Source organism: Symphodus melops (assembly GCF_947650265.1).
Source record: "Symphodus melops genome assembly, chromosome: 21".
Lineage (NCBI taxonomy): Eukaryota > Metazoa > Chordata > Actinopteri > Labriformes > Labridae > Symphodus > Symphodus melops.
Window position 1 is genome coordinate 15,656,312 of NC_136711.1, and position 14,007 is coordinate 15,670,318.

Below are 14,007 nucleotides of genomic sequence, written 5' to 3' on the forward strand. Positions count from 1 at the left end.
AACTAAAACTCACATAGGGCCTACAAACTTACGTTAATCAGTCTCGTTTAAAAGTTATAATTTCATTTTTAACCAAAAACATGAAGATGTCCTTTCTGCTCTTCCATTGACATAACCATTAAGTCTCATGCAACATCTTAGTTCATGCGTCTTCTGCTATCAAATTTCCATTGTGTTACTTAAGAGTGGTCCTATAGTGAATATATGCTCCTAACACTCCTTATTCCACTCCAAGGTGGGGAAAAAACATAGGCCTGTATTTTAAATTACAAGAAGGCTGACAATCAGGCAAATTCAAGGTTGTGTGCTTTTTGACATTTCTAAAGGGTTTGTAATCTGATATCATATGTCAATATGATACACTGTTGTGACACACTCTTAAGGTACAGTGCAGGCTTTTAACTGGGTTTTTAAAAAATCATTTTTATTGCTGTCTGTCTGTTGTGAATGTAATTTCTGCAGGACTCCCTTGAAAGGGAGGGGGGTTTTTTAACCTCAATGGGACTTTTCCTGGATACATAAAGGTTAAATAAAAAATAAAAAAATAAACAAACTACAAAATGTGCAGTATTTTAATTAGCTGTTGTAGAGACCAGTCAGTGTTGTGTCCATGTATTGATCAAATCTCCGCTTGACCGATCCCGAACCCTAACAGAAAAGGTTTATCAAGCAGTCTTGAAACGGAGCTCCTGGTTGGTCGCCGCAGGAACAGCGTTTTAAAACGTCTAGTGTAATTGGTCGATAGAACGCTCTGCTCTTTTTTTCTTCTTTTCTCGCGATTGTTTCCCGTGTGGGTTAATGGCTCCTCCTGCTACAGTCTGAGACGAAGCTGGCACAGGAGCAGCGATACTGAAGGGGGGGAGCTGTAACACCGAGGAGGAGGCTAAAAAAGCGATTACACCCCAAATACCAGCGGGTTTTTGATCGCAGTTGTTTTGGGTGTAGCGGGGGGAAATAGTCTGTCCAGGTGGTAGCTTGGGTCGAGGAGGGCTAAATTTAGCAGCGGGGTGGTCGAGGATAGCAGGCTATTTTTTTTTCCAACAACCAACTCCCCAGATGAACTCCGTCAGAGCCACCAACAGGAGACCCAGGCGAGTGTCGAGGCCGCGCCCGGTGCAGCCCGAACGGAACAACGGGGACAGAGGTGAGCCAGGCCCCGGGAGCTAACGATTAAACACTAAGCAGTGTCAGGCCGTAAACGGTCAGCGGTTAATCCTAGTTCACCGCTACTACTACTACTACCTGTATCTCATCTCCTGACTGCGGGTTGGTTATGCAGGAAAAGCCGAGGCTTCTTGCTCTGTGGCTTAGGCCAGGCCGCGCTTTGTTTGGCTTGAGTGATTGGGGCTAGCTAACACACCGCTAGCTTAGCTTAGCAGTCTATATGGATGTTAAGGGGGGTGGTTTGTAATGCGCATGTAGCTATACGGTCAACATAAATGGTCCATAATAAGGGCAACAGGGATCGACTTCAAGTGTGCGTGTCTGCTGCATTCCCAGCTGTCAGTAACGAGTCCGAGGGTGTAAATCTCTGGACTGCCATCTTTGGGGTGTAACGTTAACAAAAACATTAGCAGCGAATGGGAGGAGGGGGGGCAATGCTAGCGAGCTAGGTAGCTGGCTACAAGAGGGCCATATAGATCAGCTGTGATAGATGATACTTGTAATTGAATTCTCTGGTGTCCATTTTTTGAGTGTACAGCTAATGTAGCTCCAAACAAAAAAAAACGAGCCCACAGACCCCCTTCCTTGTTTCTCAGAGCCCCGCTAGCCGGAGCTCGATTTGTTTACACCGCGGATTTGCAAGCTACGCAGTTCAGTTTCTTAGCCATTAGCCTCACTTCTGATCGAGTTAATTTGACAGCAGCTATACACAAAAAACGAGTCTTGATTCTGCTCTTGTTTATACCACGGGACGCAAGTGCACACTGTCCGATACGTGTTGAGAATGACTAGACGTAAAAAAAAAAAAGACGTAATGTGGTTGCAAAGGGGGGTGCATCTGCCATTATCAGTCACTAACCTTTGTCTGCCTTACCCCACTATATTACCCGGTCTGTTAGCCTGCGCACTGTGAATATACTGCATGTTAGCCGAGTGCACACCATTGTGTCACGCTTCTTACTACAAGTAAGGAGCGTCAGATTTTGATGCAACCACTGGAGAAATGCGAGATTAGAGCATCACAAAAGGGGCAGATGAATGCATACAATTTTACACCTTTTTAATAAAAAGAATCTGTGTATATCCAAGTGCTCTACACGGTGTATGGATAGGTAAATGTGCATGTCTTTCTGTCCAGATGAGGAGGCTCCTGCAGCAGCTGCAGCAGAGATGGCTATTGAGGAGTCCGGTCCAGGAGCTCAGAACAGTCCCTACCAGCTTCGACGCAAAACCCTGCTTCCCAAGAGAACCGCCGCTGCCTCTGCTACCGCCTCTGCCTGCCCCAGCAAGGGCCCAATGGAGGTTAGCCTGGAACATATCTTCTGTAAACATTGCTCTTTGCATGTCTGCAGAATCTGAACAAGAGAGAATTGCTGATTAAGTGTCTTCTTCTCTAATGGGATGTTTTTTTTTGTGACACAGTGCTCAGTTTCAGAGTTGCTTACTTGGTGCTTTAATCTTGGCATGAAACTAATATCTTATTCCTCTCTTTCACAGGGAGCTTCCACTTCATCAACAGAAGCCTTTGGCCATCGAGCCAAGCGGGCACGAGTGTCCGGTAAGAGCCACGACCTGCCAGGTGTGTGTCAAAGCTCCGCAACCGGAGCAAGGAGAGTGTTAGCTTTTTTGTTGAGCCATTTATTGACTTTTCTGTTTTTCACTGGTAGATGTTTATACTTTGAAAACTATCAAATGACATAACCTCACAGTCTCATGTGCTCAGAGGAAAGACCCAAATCCTGAATCTTAAATCACGAGTGTATGTCTGTATTTGTGTGTTTTTAGCAGCCCCAGCAGAACAGTATCTGCAGCAGAAGCTTCCAGATGAGGTTGTTTTGAAGATCTTCTCCTACTTACTGGAACAGGATCTCTGTCAGGCAGCTTGTGTATGCAAGAGATTCAGCCAGCTAGCCAATGACCCCATCCTATGGTCAGTGCTGCTGAGAAGATAAATAACTTCCTAACTTGTATTTGATATTCTGATACAGACCACAACTCATGTTAAATGGTATTTACTATCATAGGAAGCGTCTATATATGGAGGTTTTTGAGTACACGCGTCCCATGATGCACCCTGAGCCCGGCAGATTCTACCAGGTCAGCCCTGAGGAGCATGAAAACCCCAACCCCTGGAAGGAGAGCTTCCAACAGCTGGTAAGTCTGCCCTTTTGTTTGTGTGGTGATGTATGGTTTAAAAAAAGAAAGAAAGAACGGACTCTCAATCGTGCAAACATTTGATTATGTTATTGTCTAATATTTCCTGAGTTATCAACAGTAAGTGATGTGCTGTTATTGTAAAGTGGCTTTGGTATAAGAGCTTTAACTTCAGGAGACATAAGTCTGTGTTTCTTAAGTTTCACTTGGGAAAACGAGTCATAAGATTAACTTTCTTTTTACTACATTTTGTTTTTATTCCTCTGCTGTCAAATGTTTTTAAAAACTGGCCCTTGGAAGTGTTTTTGTTTTTTTTGACTGGAGAGATTTGGATAAAACCTGAATGACAGAACGGGGAGAACAAGTGTATGGTCATGGTCAGAAGCTATCCTCTCTCTTAGCTCATCCACAAACACATCCCGCTGTTTTGTTTACAACGTTGTTCTGTTGCTATATCAATAACAGCATGCATGGTACTCCTTGTCGGGCGATAATCCTATTATCATCTGATGTTAATATGGTGCTTATTGTAGACTTAACATTGTCCTAAGATCCTCAGGAGACTGTCATGCTTACCGCCAGGGCTGAGAAGTTTATAGTTTCAGTTACAGTTTTGGCTCCTCACCATCACAACAACAAGAGAGTGGAGTTGAAGTGATTTCTGTGCTGGATGCTGAGTTGTACGTTTCGTCCACATACAGATGCGTGGTCGCTGTTTCAAAGTGTTTGTTGTTACATTTTAGCCGAACGACAACAAAACCGAGTCAATGGGTTGTTCATTAATTCTTCTGAAACGTTTACTGAACACTTCTCTGTTCTTGTGGTCCAGATGTTAATCGCGTTAACTCATCGTGATCCCAAAATAATCCCAGTTATCCCAGCTCGAGTGCTTCCTAATTATAATGCACAGTTCGTTTCAAAACATTGACAGCATCCATGCTAATTGAACTGAGTCCTGCTTCTGGGTGTTAGCATCTTGTTCACACTGGTAACTCTTCAGTCTGCAGCTCTCTGCCGCTGCCTCCTTGTTCTGTGGATGTCGGTTATTTCTAAACATTTCTGGACGCCGTGGTTCATGATGACATGGGAAACATGAAAGTAACCATGTCCCTTTCTACACAAAGGTTGATTCATTTTATTTTTCTCAGATGTTTGGCCTTTGTTGTCATCGACTTGTGGGATCATTTAAGTGGAAAATAAATCACAGTGAATCGTTTACAAGCCGCATACATCTTCAGTCTGCAAAGAGGGAGAAGACTGTTTTATCTGTTTCAAAAGTTCACATGCCAGAAGTCATGCTCGCTGTCACTTTGATGGCAACTGTTTGCAGAGCACATTTCATTTCACTGTGTTAGTCTATGAAACTCAAAGTTTTGTTAAAAAAACAAAACGCAATACGGCTGTAAAGAAGTTGAACTTGAAGAAAATTGATCTTATAAGAAACATGTTCTTTGATTAATTAGACTCATAATAACTTGTGTATAGCAGGATTCACCGTGAGAAGTGAAACACCTGTAGTTTTAATGGGTTCTGGTCAAATAAGTCAAAGAAGGAAATTTGCTTTAATGTCAACATCCCCTTAACGTCGGCACATTTCTCTGCACTGTTGCAATAACATCCATCGCAACCAGAGTTTGATGGATGTTTTAATCAGGAAATATATGAAGAGGAATTCAAACACGTCCTTTAATCTCTGATTATTATTATTTTTTTATTCCTGAGATTGTGCTGATTTAGTGTTTTCAGCCTTCAGAAGAATATTAGAGGTTTTAAGAGAATGAGCTCCAACCTGTTTACATCCTGTTTGGACCACTTCATGTGTAGGAACTTTAACCATGGTTGTTTTCTGTGTCGCAGTATAAAGGTGCCCACGTAAAACCAGGATTTGCAGAGCATTTCTACAGTAACCCCGGCAGATACAAAGGCAGAGAGAATATGCTGGTAAGTCAAAGACAAAACCGTCTTCCCTGTCTGTCTACTGATGTCTTCCAGTTTGTGTACGTATATTCTACCTGAAAGCGTTTGTGTCTTTCTCGTTCTGCAGTATTATGACACCATCGAGGACGCACTGGGTGGAGTACAAGAGGCCCATTTTGAAGGTCTAATCTTCGTGCACTCCGGCATCTATACAGACGAGTGGATTTACATAGAGTCCCCCATCACCATGATCGGTGCAGGTAAGAAGCCCTCCTTCACTTAAAGGGTTTAAGACATTTACGTGACGCCTGTTCTGCATGCGATCAATACCTCATCTAAGACAGGGCCGAGGGTGTCAGTGAGAGCTCTCTGCTTTCTCTCCAGCTCCCGGCAAAGTAGCAGACAAGGTGGTGATAGAGAACACCAGAGACTCGACGTTCGTCTTCATGGAGGGAGCAGATGACACCTACGTGGGATACATGACCATCAAGGTAAATGCAGATCTCAACCCACCCTTCATAGAGCGTTCGCCCGACTCGTGTGTGTGTGGCTGTCGTATCATCGTAGACCTCTATAAACTGTGAAATATTTTTATTTATTGATCCAATCATTGTGATTATTTCCTCGTGGAGAGTCCGGGTTTCTTCCTCTGGCTTTTTAGAGAACATGCTGTAGAGTCAGTTAGTAACAAACTACAAACATGGCTCCTGCCAACAGCTTCGAGCTTCTCCGGAAACGTTTTCATCGCTGTTTGTAGAATTCAAAATACGGCATCTTTTTTTACACTTCATCTACTGAACATTTTAAGTTGAATCATTTGGTCAATATAATGTGGATTAAAAACAGACGAAAACCCAAAGTGTAGTTTCACAACTTTTTCTTTTACCAACTGACGGTTCAAATACCACAGACCCTAAACTAACCATCAGCTGAAAAGAAAAGCAGCAAATTCCTTAATCTGAAGAAGCTGCAGGCTGATGTCAGACATGTTGGGACGATAATCACTTAAGAAAACCGTTAATTGAGAGAGAATTATTGAAGACTCATCATCAATGAACTCCCTGGTCAAATGAAATGACGCCTTGGAAAAAGAAACTGAGCCACCAAAATAAAACACAAATTAAAACTCGCTGCTTTTCCCCCCCATCTTTGACAGTAAATGAAGATGCTTTTTTTCGTCTGCTCTGTTTTTTTATTCACTTTGTGCTCTCTGACTTTCAGAGTTGAGTCGGGTCACTCATCTGATTGTTAATTCATTGAAATTTCAAAGATCCATCTGATGAGTGGGCAGATCAACGCACTTCTTAACGTGTCTGAACTATAACTTCTACAGACCAGATCAAAGTATTTGTTTTTGTCTGGTATGTGAGGTGTTGTGACATCAATACCCAAAAGAAATCACATTGCTTTTCTTTGGAGGTTTTTTTTTAATTTATTTTTTATTTTTTTAGACGATTTCTTGTAAAACCTTAGTATGTGGCCTTGATTTATTCGATGTCTCTTGTGGTGTGAGACTCTCGTGTTAATGTCCTGCTACTGTATCAGCCACTTGTACGTGGTACTCTGATGACTCCCGCGTGGAGAGTCGGTGTGGATGTGGTGGGTGGATGGAGACGCTTGACGTGTTGTGAGCGAGCGCGGATAATGTCTGACCTCTACTGCTCCTCTTCTCCAGTTCAACCCCGATGATAAGTCAGCGCAGCACCACAACGCCCACCACTGTCTGGAGATCACAGTCAACTGCAGCCCCAACATCGACCACTGCATCATCCGCTCCACGTGCACGGGTAACACACACGCACACACCTATCACCTGTACCTGAGCAGCTCCAGAGAAATACTACACGCCTGTGTAAGGAGCATATTGTCGACTGAAGCTGCAGTGAAAAAAAAACATTGGCTGCGTTTTGTTGTGTGTATGTTTACGCCTGTTTGACGTCAAAGAGCTGTTGTTGCTATGTTTATAAAGTGAACAGCTCCCTTTTTGTGTTCAATCGATGTGTGATTAGTTAGTGTTCATTACGTCCCAGGATGAGGGACTTTATTTATTTCTTCGACTGAAAACCCAAATAAAACAGTTTTTATTGAATTAACTTTTATAATGACCAACATCAGCAGTTTGTACAGCACTTTTCAGTACTGCACAGTATGATATATATATAAACACATTTTAAAATATTAGTGTAAAATCATTCCCATGATACCCCGCGGGCCTCTTTTATTGTTTTAAGCGTTGGATTTTACAAACTGCACCTTTAAGTCTCTGCCTCAGCTTTGTTTTTATTATCTGGAATTATGTCTTCATTTTGTGAAGCTCTTTTTTATACATACATACATATATATATATATATATGTGTGTATATATATATATATATATATATATATATATATATGTGTATGTGTATATATATATATAATTGAATGATTTGGCAGTGCTTTCATTTTTATATACAACAATGACACATTTTTTGTGTCATCGAGGATTACAGCTTCCTGATGGTAACAGGAAATAACAACAACAAATAAACAATGATGATAATAAGTTAGGCTGCAGTTGGCCCGTACGTGTCAAATACATGCTCGTGTAAATCAGCAGGAAACAGTTTAATGACACTTTACAGAGTTTATGTTGGGCTTTGATTGTGTTTATCTGCTGTTTTATTCGGACAGATGTAAACGATCAAAGCTTAAAGCCCTGCTGTAGTGTGACACCTCTTTTTTTTTTCTTCTCTCGTTCAGTGGGTTCAGCTGTGTGTGTGAGCGGCCAGGGGGCGTGTCCGACCATTAAACACTGCAACATCAGTGACTGTGAGAACGTAGGACTCTACATCACAGACCATGCACAGGTGAGAAATGAACGCTAGTTAGGCGAACGGTTTGAAAACATGCAGACTGAAGTGTTCACAGAGGTTTGTGTTTCTCTCTCTCTCTCAGGGCATTTATGAAGACAATGAAATCAGCAACAACGCACTAGCAGGAATATGGGTGAAAAACCACGGTAACCCCATCATTAGACGTAACCACATCCACCACGGACGAGACGTCGGAGTGTTCACCTTCGATCACGGCATGGTAAACAAACGTTCCTGTTTTTATGTCCTCACTAAGCGCGGCATCCCGGACTCGTCTAACTTTTCTTCCTCCCTGGGTTTCAGGGTTACTTTGAGAACTGTAACATCCACAGAAACCGTATCGCAGGCTTCGAGGTGAAGGCCTACGCCAACCCAACAGTGGTGCGCTGTGAGATCCATCACGGGCAAACCGGCGGCATCTACGTCCACGAGAAAGGCAGAGGGCAGTTTATAGAGAACAAAATCTACGCCAACAATTTTGCTGGGGTATGGATCACGTCCAATAGTGACCCTACGATACGGTGAGGACATACTCGGAACAAGGCTGCATTTATAGTGATCCTGTGGAGGGGGGGGGACATGTTCTTAGATATTCATACAGACCATGTCGCTCGAAAATTCTCACACTTTGTAATCCTCTGTTTTTAGGGGAAATGCTATATTCAACGGTAACCAAGGAGGGGTGTACATATTTGGAGACGGACGAGGTTTGATAGAGAGTAACGATATCTATGGCAACGCCTTGGCGGGAATCCAAATCCGAACCAACAGCTGCCCAATTGTACGGCACAACAAGATCCACGATGGACAGCATGGGGGCATCTATGTGGTAAAAAAAAAAACCCTGACATATTTAAAACCTATATGATGATGATGCATTTGATTTGATAAGATGCACCTTTTTTGTGACGTGCATTTTTTTCTTCAGCTTTTATTCAAAGAGGAAACCCACATGGATGAGTTTTTGATGGCCTAATCTCTGTTTTTTGTTTTTTTGTTTTTTCCTAGCATGAGAAAGGTCAGGGGGTGATCGAGGAGAACGAGGTTTACAGCAACACACTGGCTGGAGTCTGGGTGACCACGGGCAGCACTCCCGTCCTCCGAAAGAACCGCATCCACAGCGGCAAACAGGTAAAAGAGAACGCACTGAAAAAGACATCCCTTCATCTCATTCTTTTTAGTTTAAAGTCCTCAGGTAAGACAGATGGGTTTTAGAAAGCACCTGTCGAGAAGTGACAGAGTATTGAATCAGCACCGCGACATTTTAAATTCAAGAGTTGATTTTAAAAAAAGAACAATCAAGAAGATTAAACTGCTTAACGTTTGGAGCGTCTTAAGCCTTTTATTTCTAACCGTAGCTCTCGGGTGATACTTCAGACTCAGCTTTAAGTCTGATATCAAAGGGAAGCTGCTTTTAAACTTTGGTACGTTGTCAGATAAGCAGAGATTGAAGAGTGTGTAAAGGTTTAATTTTCTTCAAATAAAAAAAGGGGCATTAAACCGACTGCTTTAGGACTGCTATCCTGACATAGTTCCTCCAGCAGAGTTCTTTACTCTCTTCATGTTTTACCAGGAAGTGTAAGAGCCAACTTCCTGTAGTTATCTTCAGAAAACCTTAAAGTTGTAGCTTCTCGTGTTGACTCTACGGCTCAGTTATAAGTTTATCTCTGTCTGGATGAGGGGCATCCCATCGTTCTAGTTGAATGTTTTAGTTTTTTATGGACACTAGAAGGCGTGCAGTCTGCTCTGCAGGTATTTATAACAACTTAAACACATTGTGGGTTTTTTTTTTTCATGTTTGCATACTGCTGCAGTGAAAGCCAGGGTCAAACACTTGAGTTCACAGTAACAGACTTTTCTCCAAAAAGTGGTCGACACGAGAAAGGTTGCTGGTGTATAATATCATTCATGTTTTTATTTTTAATAGATTCACTGGTAAAGAATGATCCTTTAAAACCTTTTCACTGATTTGACTGAAGTGTTTTATTTCCAATTAAACGTTTTCTTCCATATAAGTATGAATCTAAGATGGTCTGTCTTTCTTCTTTTCTTAGGTGGGCGTGTATTTCTACGACAATGGGCACGGTGTGTTGGAAGACAATGATATCTACAATCACATGTACTCTGGTGTGCAAATAAGGTCAGGACATGTTTCTTTTACATACAAACATTTAAAACGCGTATTATTCGTCAAACTTATACTGTTCTGATTGAATCTTGGCAGAACGGGGAGCAATCCAAAGATCAGGCGCAACAAAATCTGGGGAGGCCAGAATGGAGGGATTTTAGTCTACAACTCGGGTACGCCTTTGTTTTTCTGACGGTTCTGTTTGTCGTTTGTAGGGATGTGGATTCTTACATCTTGACTGTTTCTTACCACAGGTCTTGGTTTCATCGAGGACAATGAGATCTTCGACAACGCCATGGCCGGTGTGTGGATCAAGACGGACAGCAACCCCACCCTGAGAAGAAATAAGATCCACGATGGCAGAGATGGAGGGATCTGCATCTTCAACGGAGGCAGAGGTACCAAATAATGAAGAAAACCATTCTCTGAAAATCCCTACAATCAACCTATTATTGAGTTTTAGATCTAAACATTCAGGTGCTACAATATGCACCTTGTATACCTGCTGAGGCAGAGTAAATGTATGATATATGTATGTCCTTTTGTCTACATCCATCGAAGAGAACAGAAAATGCTAGTTGGCAGTGGGTCTTAATGTTTCTGTGTTGAGCTTTTTAAACTGGCAGATGACACTTAGAGGATTATATTGGAGCTTATAAATGATGAAAAATGTTTACTCTACAGAATATTAAGGACAAATGTGCAAGCACAGCAGCCCTTTAAGTAAAAATGTTTGTTTGTCAGGCTTTAGTGCAGCGACCGCAAGTACAGCAGACGACGCACTTCAGAAGAGTAATACGAGTTCACTTTAGACCCGTTTCAACCGGAGGAACTACGGCCCACAACTGTTGTCTTTTTGAGGAACTACGGGTGTTCAACCAGGTCTACCAGGGTTAAATGTAGTTCTGGGGTAGAAGTTTACCCCTAAAAAAAAAGACCCTGCAAGAGGTCATGTACTTTGACAATAGTGGATGCAGCCCCTGCAGTGCTGAATGTCTGTGATTGGTCAGTCACAGCAGGGTGGGAGATCACCCACTGTGTTTGAAAGACTGCAGCTGAAAGCCCATTGTTTGTTAATTTGTTACATTTATATTAAAAAAAGGAGGGAACTGTGTACTTATTCCTATTTTATTTAACCAGGTAATTAACCCATTGAGATCAAGATCTCTTTCACAAGGGTGACCTGGCCAAGAGGGCAGCAGCACATGCCATGATTAAAACAGTTTACAAACATTAAGTTAAGAAAAAAAAACAACAATTACAATGAGCAGATCAGTTTTCAGTTTTTCATCTTGATTTAAAATACCATCTTTGATGACGAAGTCTTTCTCTGAAAAAAACATTTTGAATGATGCCTCTAAAGATCTTGTGTATTCACATCAAAAGACATCATCACAAAAAATACTTTTCCCCCAAATTTCCTTGAAGAAATGAATTGCAGAGGTAAATATAGTTTCACTTCTTGAAAGGTTTGTCTTGGCGAACTGAGGGGGGTGAGGTGTTCGTTCTTCCCTTTAATGACACTAAACGCTCGTCTCCCTTCATTGTTGATCAATCAAATCATTCGCAAAGTCATACAGCCGGTTTATGTAAACTTTCCAGAACTTCACAGGAACTGTTTAGTTCTTGAAGAAAGTCCCTGAACCTTTTAGTTTTGGGGGCCATCGGTTGAAATGGGGCTTTTGATTTATGACTGTTTTTTGTAGTTTGTTTCTGTTTTATTCATGAATATCTTTTTTAATTTGAAGGTTTGCTGGAAGAGAATGATATCTTCAGAAACGCTCAGGCCGGCGTGCTGATCAGCACCAACAGCCATCCAATACTCCGCAAGAACCGCATTTTTGACGGCTTTGCTGCTGGTTAGATTATTTTTCCTCTTTATTAATATTTGAAAAAAAACCCCACATGATTTCATGTTTGATATTTTTGTGCTTATGACAAAACTGTCATCCTCTCCAGGTATTGAAATCACAAACCACGCCACGGCCACGCTGGAGGGAAATCAGATCTTTAACAACCGCTTTGGAGGCCTGTTTCTGGCCTCGGGAGTCAACGTCACTATGAAAGGTGAACAAGCTTCTTTCTTGTGGTTTAGTATCTTTTGTCCAGTCTTCTTTGTAACTGCTTTCTCATCACGTTCCTCTTTTCATTTGTCATCAGATAATAAGATTCTGAATAATCAGGACGCGATCGAGAAGGCGGTGAGCCGAGGACAGTGTCTCTACAAGATCTCAAGCTACACTAGTTACCCCATGCACGACTTCTACAGGTAATCAAAGCTTCACAACCTGTATGTTTAATGAAGCGTGTGCTTAAAATGTGATTATAAGCACAGAATTTAAAAAAAAACATGCTTCTGTAAGAAAGTTTCTGACTTCTTCCCATGAACGTTTGAATTGACATTTTCGTAACCAGTCAATGAATGAGTCAATGACATTAACAGGAAATGTATCGTTCTAATTCTGTATGTAACTGTACTTTTCTTTCTTTTGTCTCCCAGATGTCACACCTGTAACACAACAGATAGGAACGCCATCTGTGTAAACTGCATCAAGAAATGCCACCAAGGGCACGATGTAGAGTTTATACGGCACGATCGGTGAGACTTTTTTTTTTGGTGTTGAGACGAAGAGGGGAAATTTTGGAACTATTCGATTCGTTAAAAAAAAAAAAAAAAAAAAGAGTGAAAATGGTGTTGCTCTGTTTTAAAAGGCTTCTTTACAATAAAAAAAAAAGTCACATTCCTCTTCATCATATCTTCTGATATTTCATCCCTTCAGGTTTTTCTGTGACTGCGGAGCAGGAACGTTGTCCAACCCGTGCACGCTGGCCGGAGAGCCCACACATGACACGGACACTCTGTATGACTCGGCACCTCCCATCGAGTCCAACACGCTTCAACATAACTGAAAGCGTCTGGTCTAGATACACCCTCTCACTTAAGCATATAAACACATTACATTGCACACAGCTATACACACATACACACACACACACAGTAACACACCCACCCACACACACATCCACGAGCAGCCATAAGGACCCAGAGAGACTCTGTAACTGCAGTGCTCTCAGACGGGCTCGAGGTGAGATTGGCTGCAGAGGAAGCAGCTTCCTGTCGCTGCTGTCAGACACGCTGCAGTGCGGGCAGACACCACTAGAGGGAGCTGTGGAGCTGAGAGTAGACGGACAGAAAGGCCACAAGAGATTCCTCGCTCGAGCATTTCTTATCGCAGTCTGAAGACAAAGAAGATGGAAGATGAGGGCTGACGACGGATGCGTATAAAGTTCCCTCCCCCCGCGCCCCCCCGTGTTACTCCCTGGCCCACTTCTTTTTCTTCTTCTTCACATGAACTGCTGTCAAAGAGACTTCCTGCTTCCTCGCAGCTACCATCCCCATTGGCTTCCCAGGCAGTTGTAACTAGGCAACAGATGGGCGTATGTTGCTCTGTCGTGTGTGGATAAAAAGCAAGATTGTGTGTGTGATGGAGCACTTGGGCTTTTTAAAAAAAATATATATGTTCAGATCAATGGATTTTATTTCAATGCTTTCTCATGTAGTTTTGTATTTTCAAGCAAAAAGCTGACTGTATTTGAATGTCTTTTATTTTATTATATATTATTATTATAATTATTATTTTTCTTTGGTTAGCGTCCCCCTCCCCACCCGACACTCGTCAGACTGCAGAGACTCGAGTCGTCCCAGTGATGAAGTTCTTTCTGTGAAAGAGAATCTCGTTTAAACACTAAAAACCCTCTCCAGTATATTAGCTTAAACGGCAGGTGGAGGGG

General features: G+C 42.0%; 1 protein-coding gene across 5 annotated transcripts; it reads left to right on the top strand.

The window, feature by feature from the left end:
* The first annotated feature begins 711 nt into the window (after positions 1-711).
* On the top strand, positions 712-13,746 carry fbxo11b (F-box protein 11b). 5 transcript variants are annotated; one of them, XM_079334309.1, is made up of 22 exons: positions 713-1,144; positions 2,303-2,466; positions 2,662-2,743; positions 2,953-3,094; positions 3,189-3,318; positions 5,176-5,259; positions 5,363-5,495; positions 5,620-5,726; positions 6,911-7,022; positions 7,975-8,081; positions 8,170-8,307; positions 8,391-8,608; positions 8,736-8,916; positions 9,096-9,218; positions 10,142-10,227; positions 10,312-10,388; positions 10,470-10,613; positions 11,964-12,074; positions 12,175-12,282; positions 12,376-12,484; positions 12,716-12,814; positions 12,996-13,746. In XM_079334309.1, exons 1-22 carry the CDS (start codon positions 1,057-1,059, stop codon positions 13,123-13,125), a joined length of 2,673 nt encoding a protein of 890 aa, XP_079190435.1. In that variant the 5' UTR covers positions 713-1,056; the 3' UTR covers positions 13,126-13,746. The 5 variants fall into 5 exon arrangements, with proteins under 5 accessions (XP_079190431.1, XP_079190432.1, XP_079190433.1 ...); XM_079334308.1 differs by having other exon boundaries at positions 714-1,144; positions 2,950-3,094; XM_079334305.1 differs by having other exon boundaries at positions 712-1,144; positions 2,950-3,094; positions 12,175-12,484.
* The last annotated feature ends 261 nt before the right edge of the window (positions 13,747-14,007 follow it).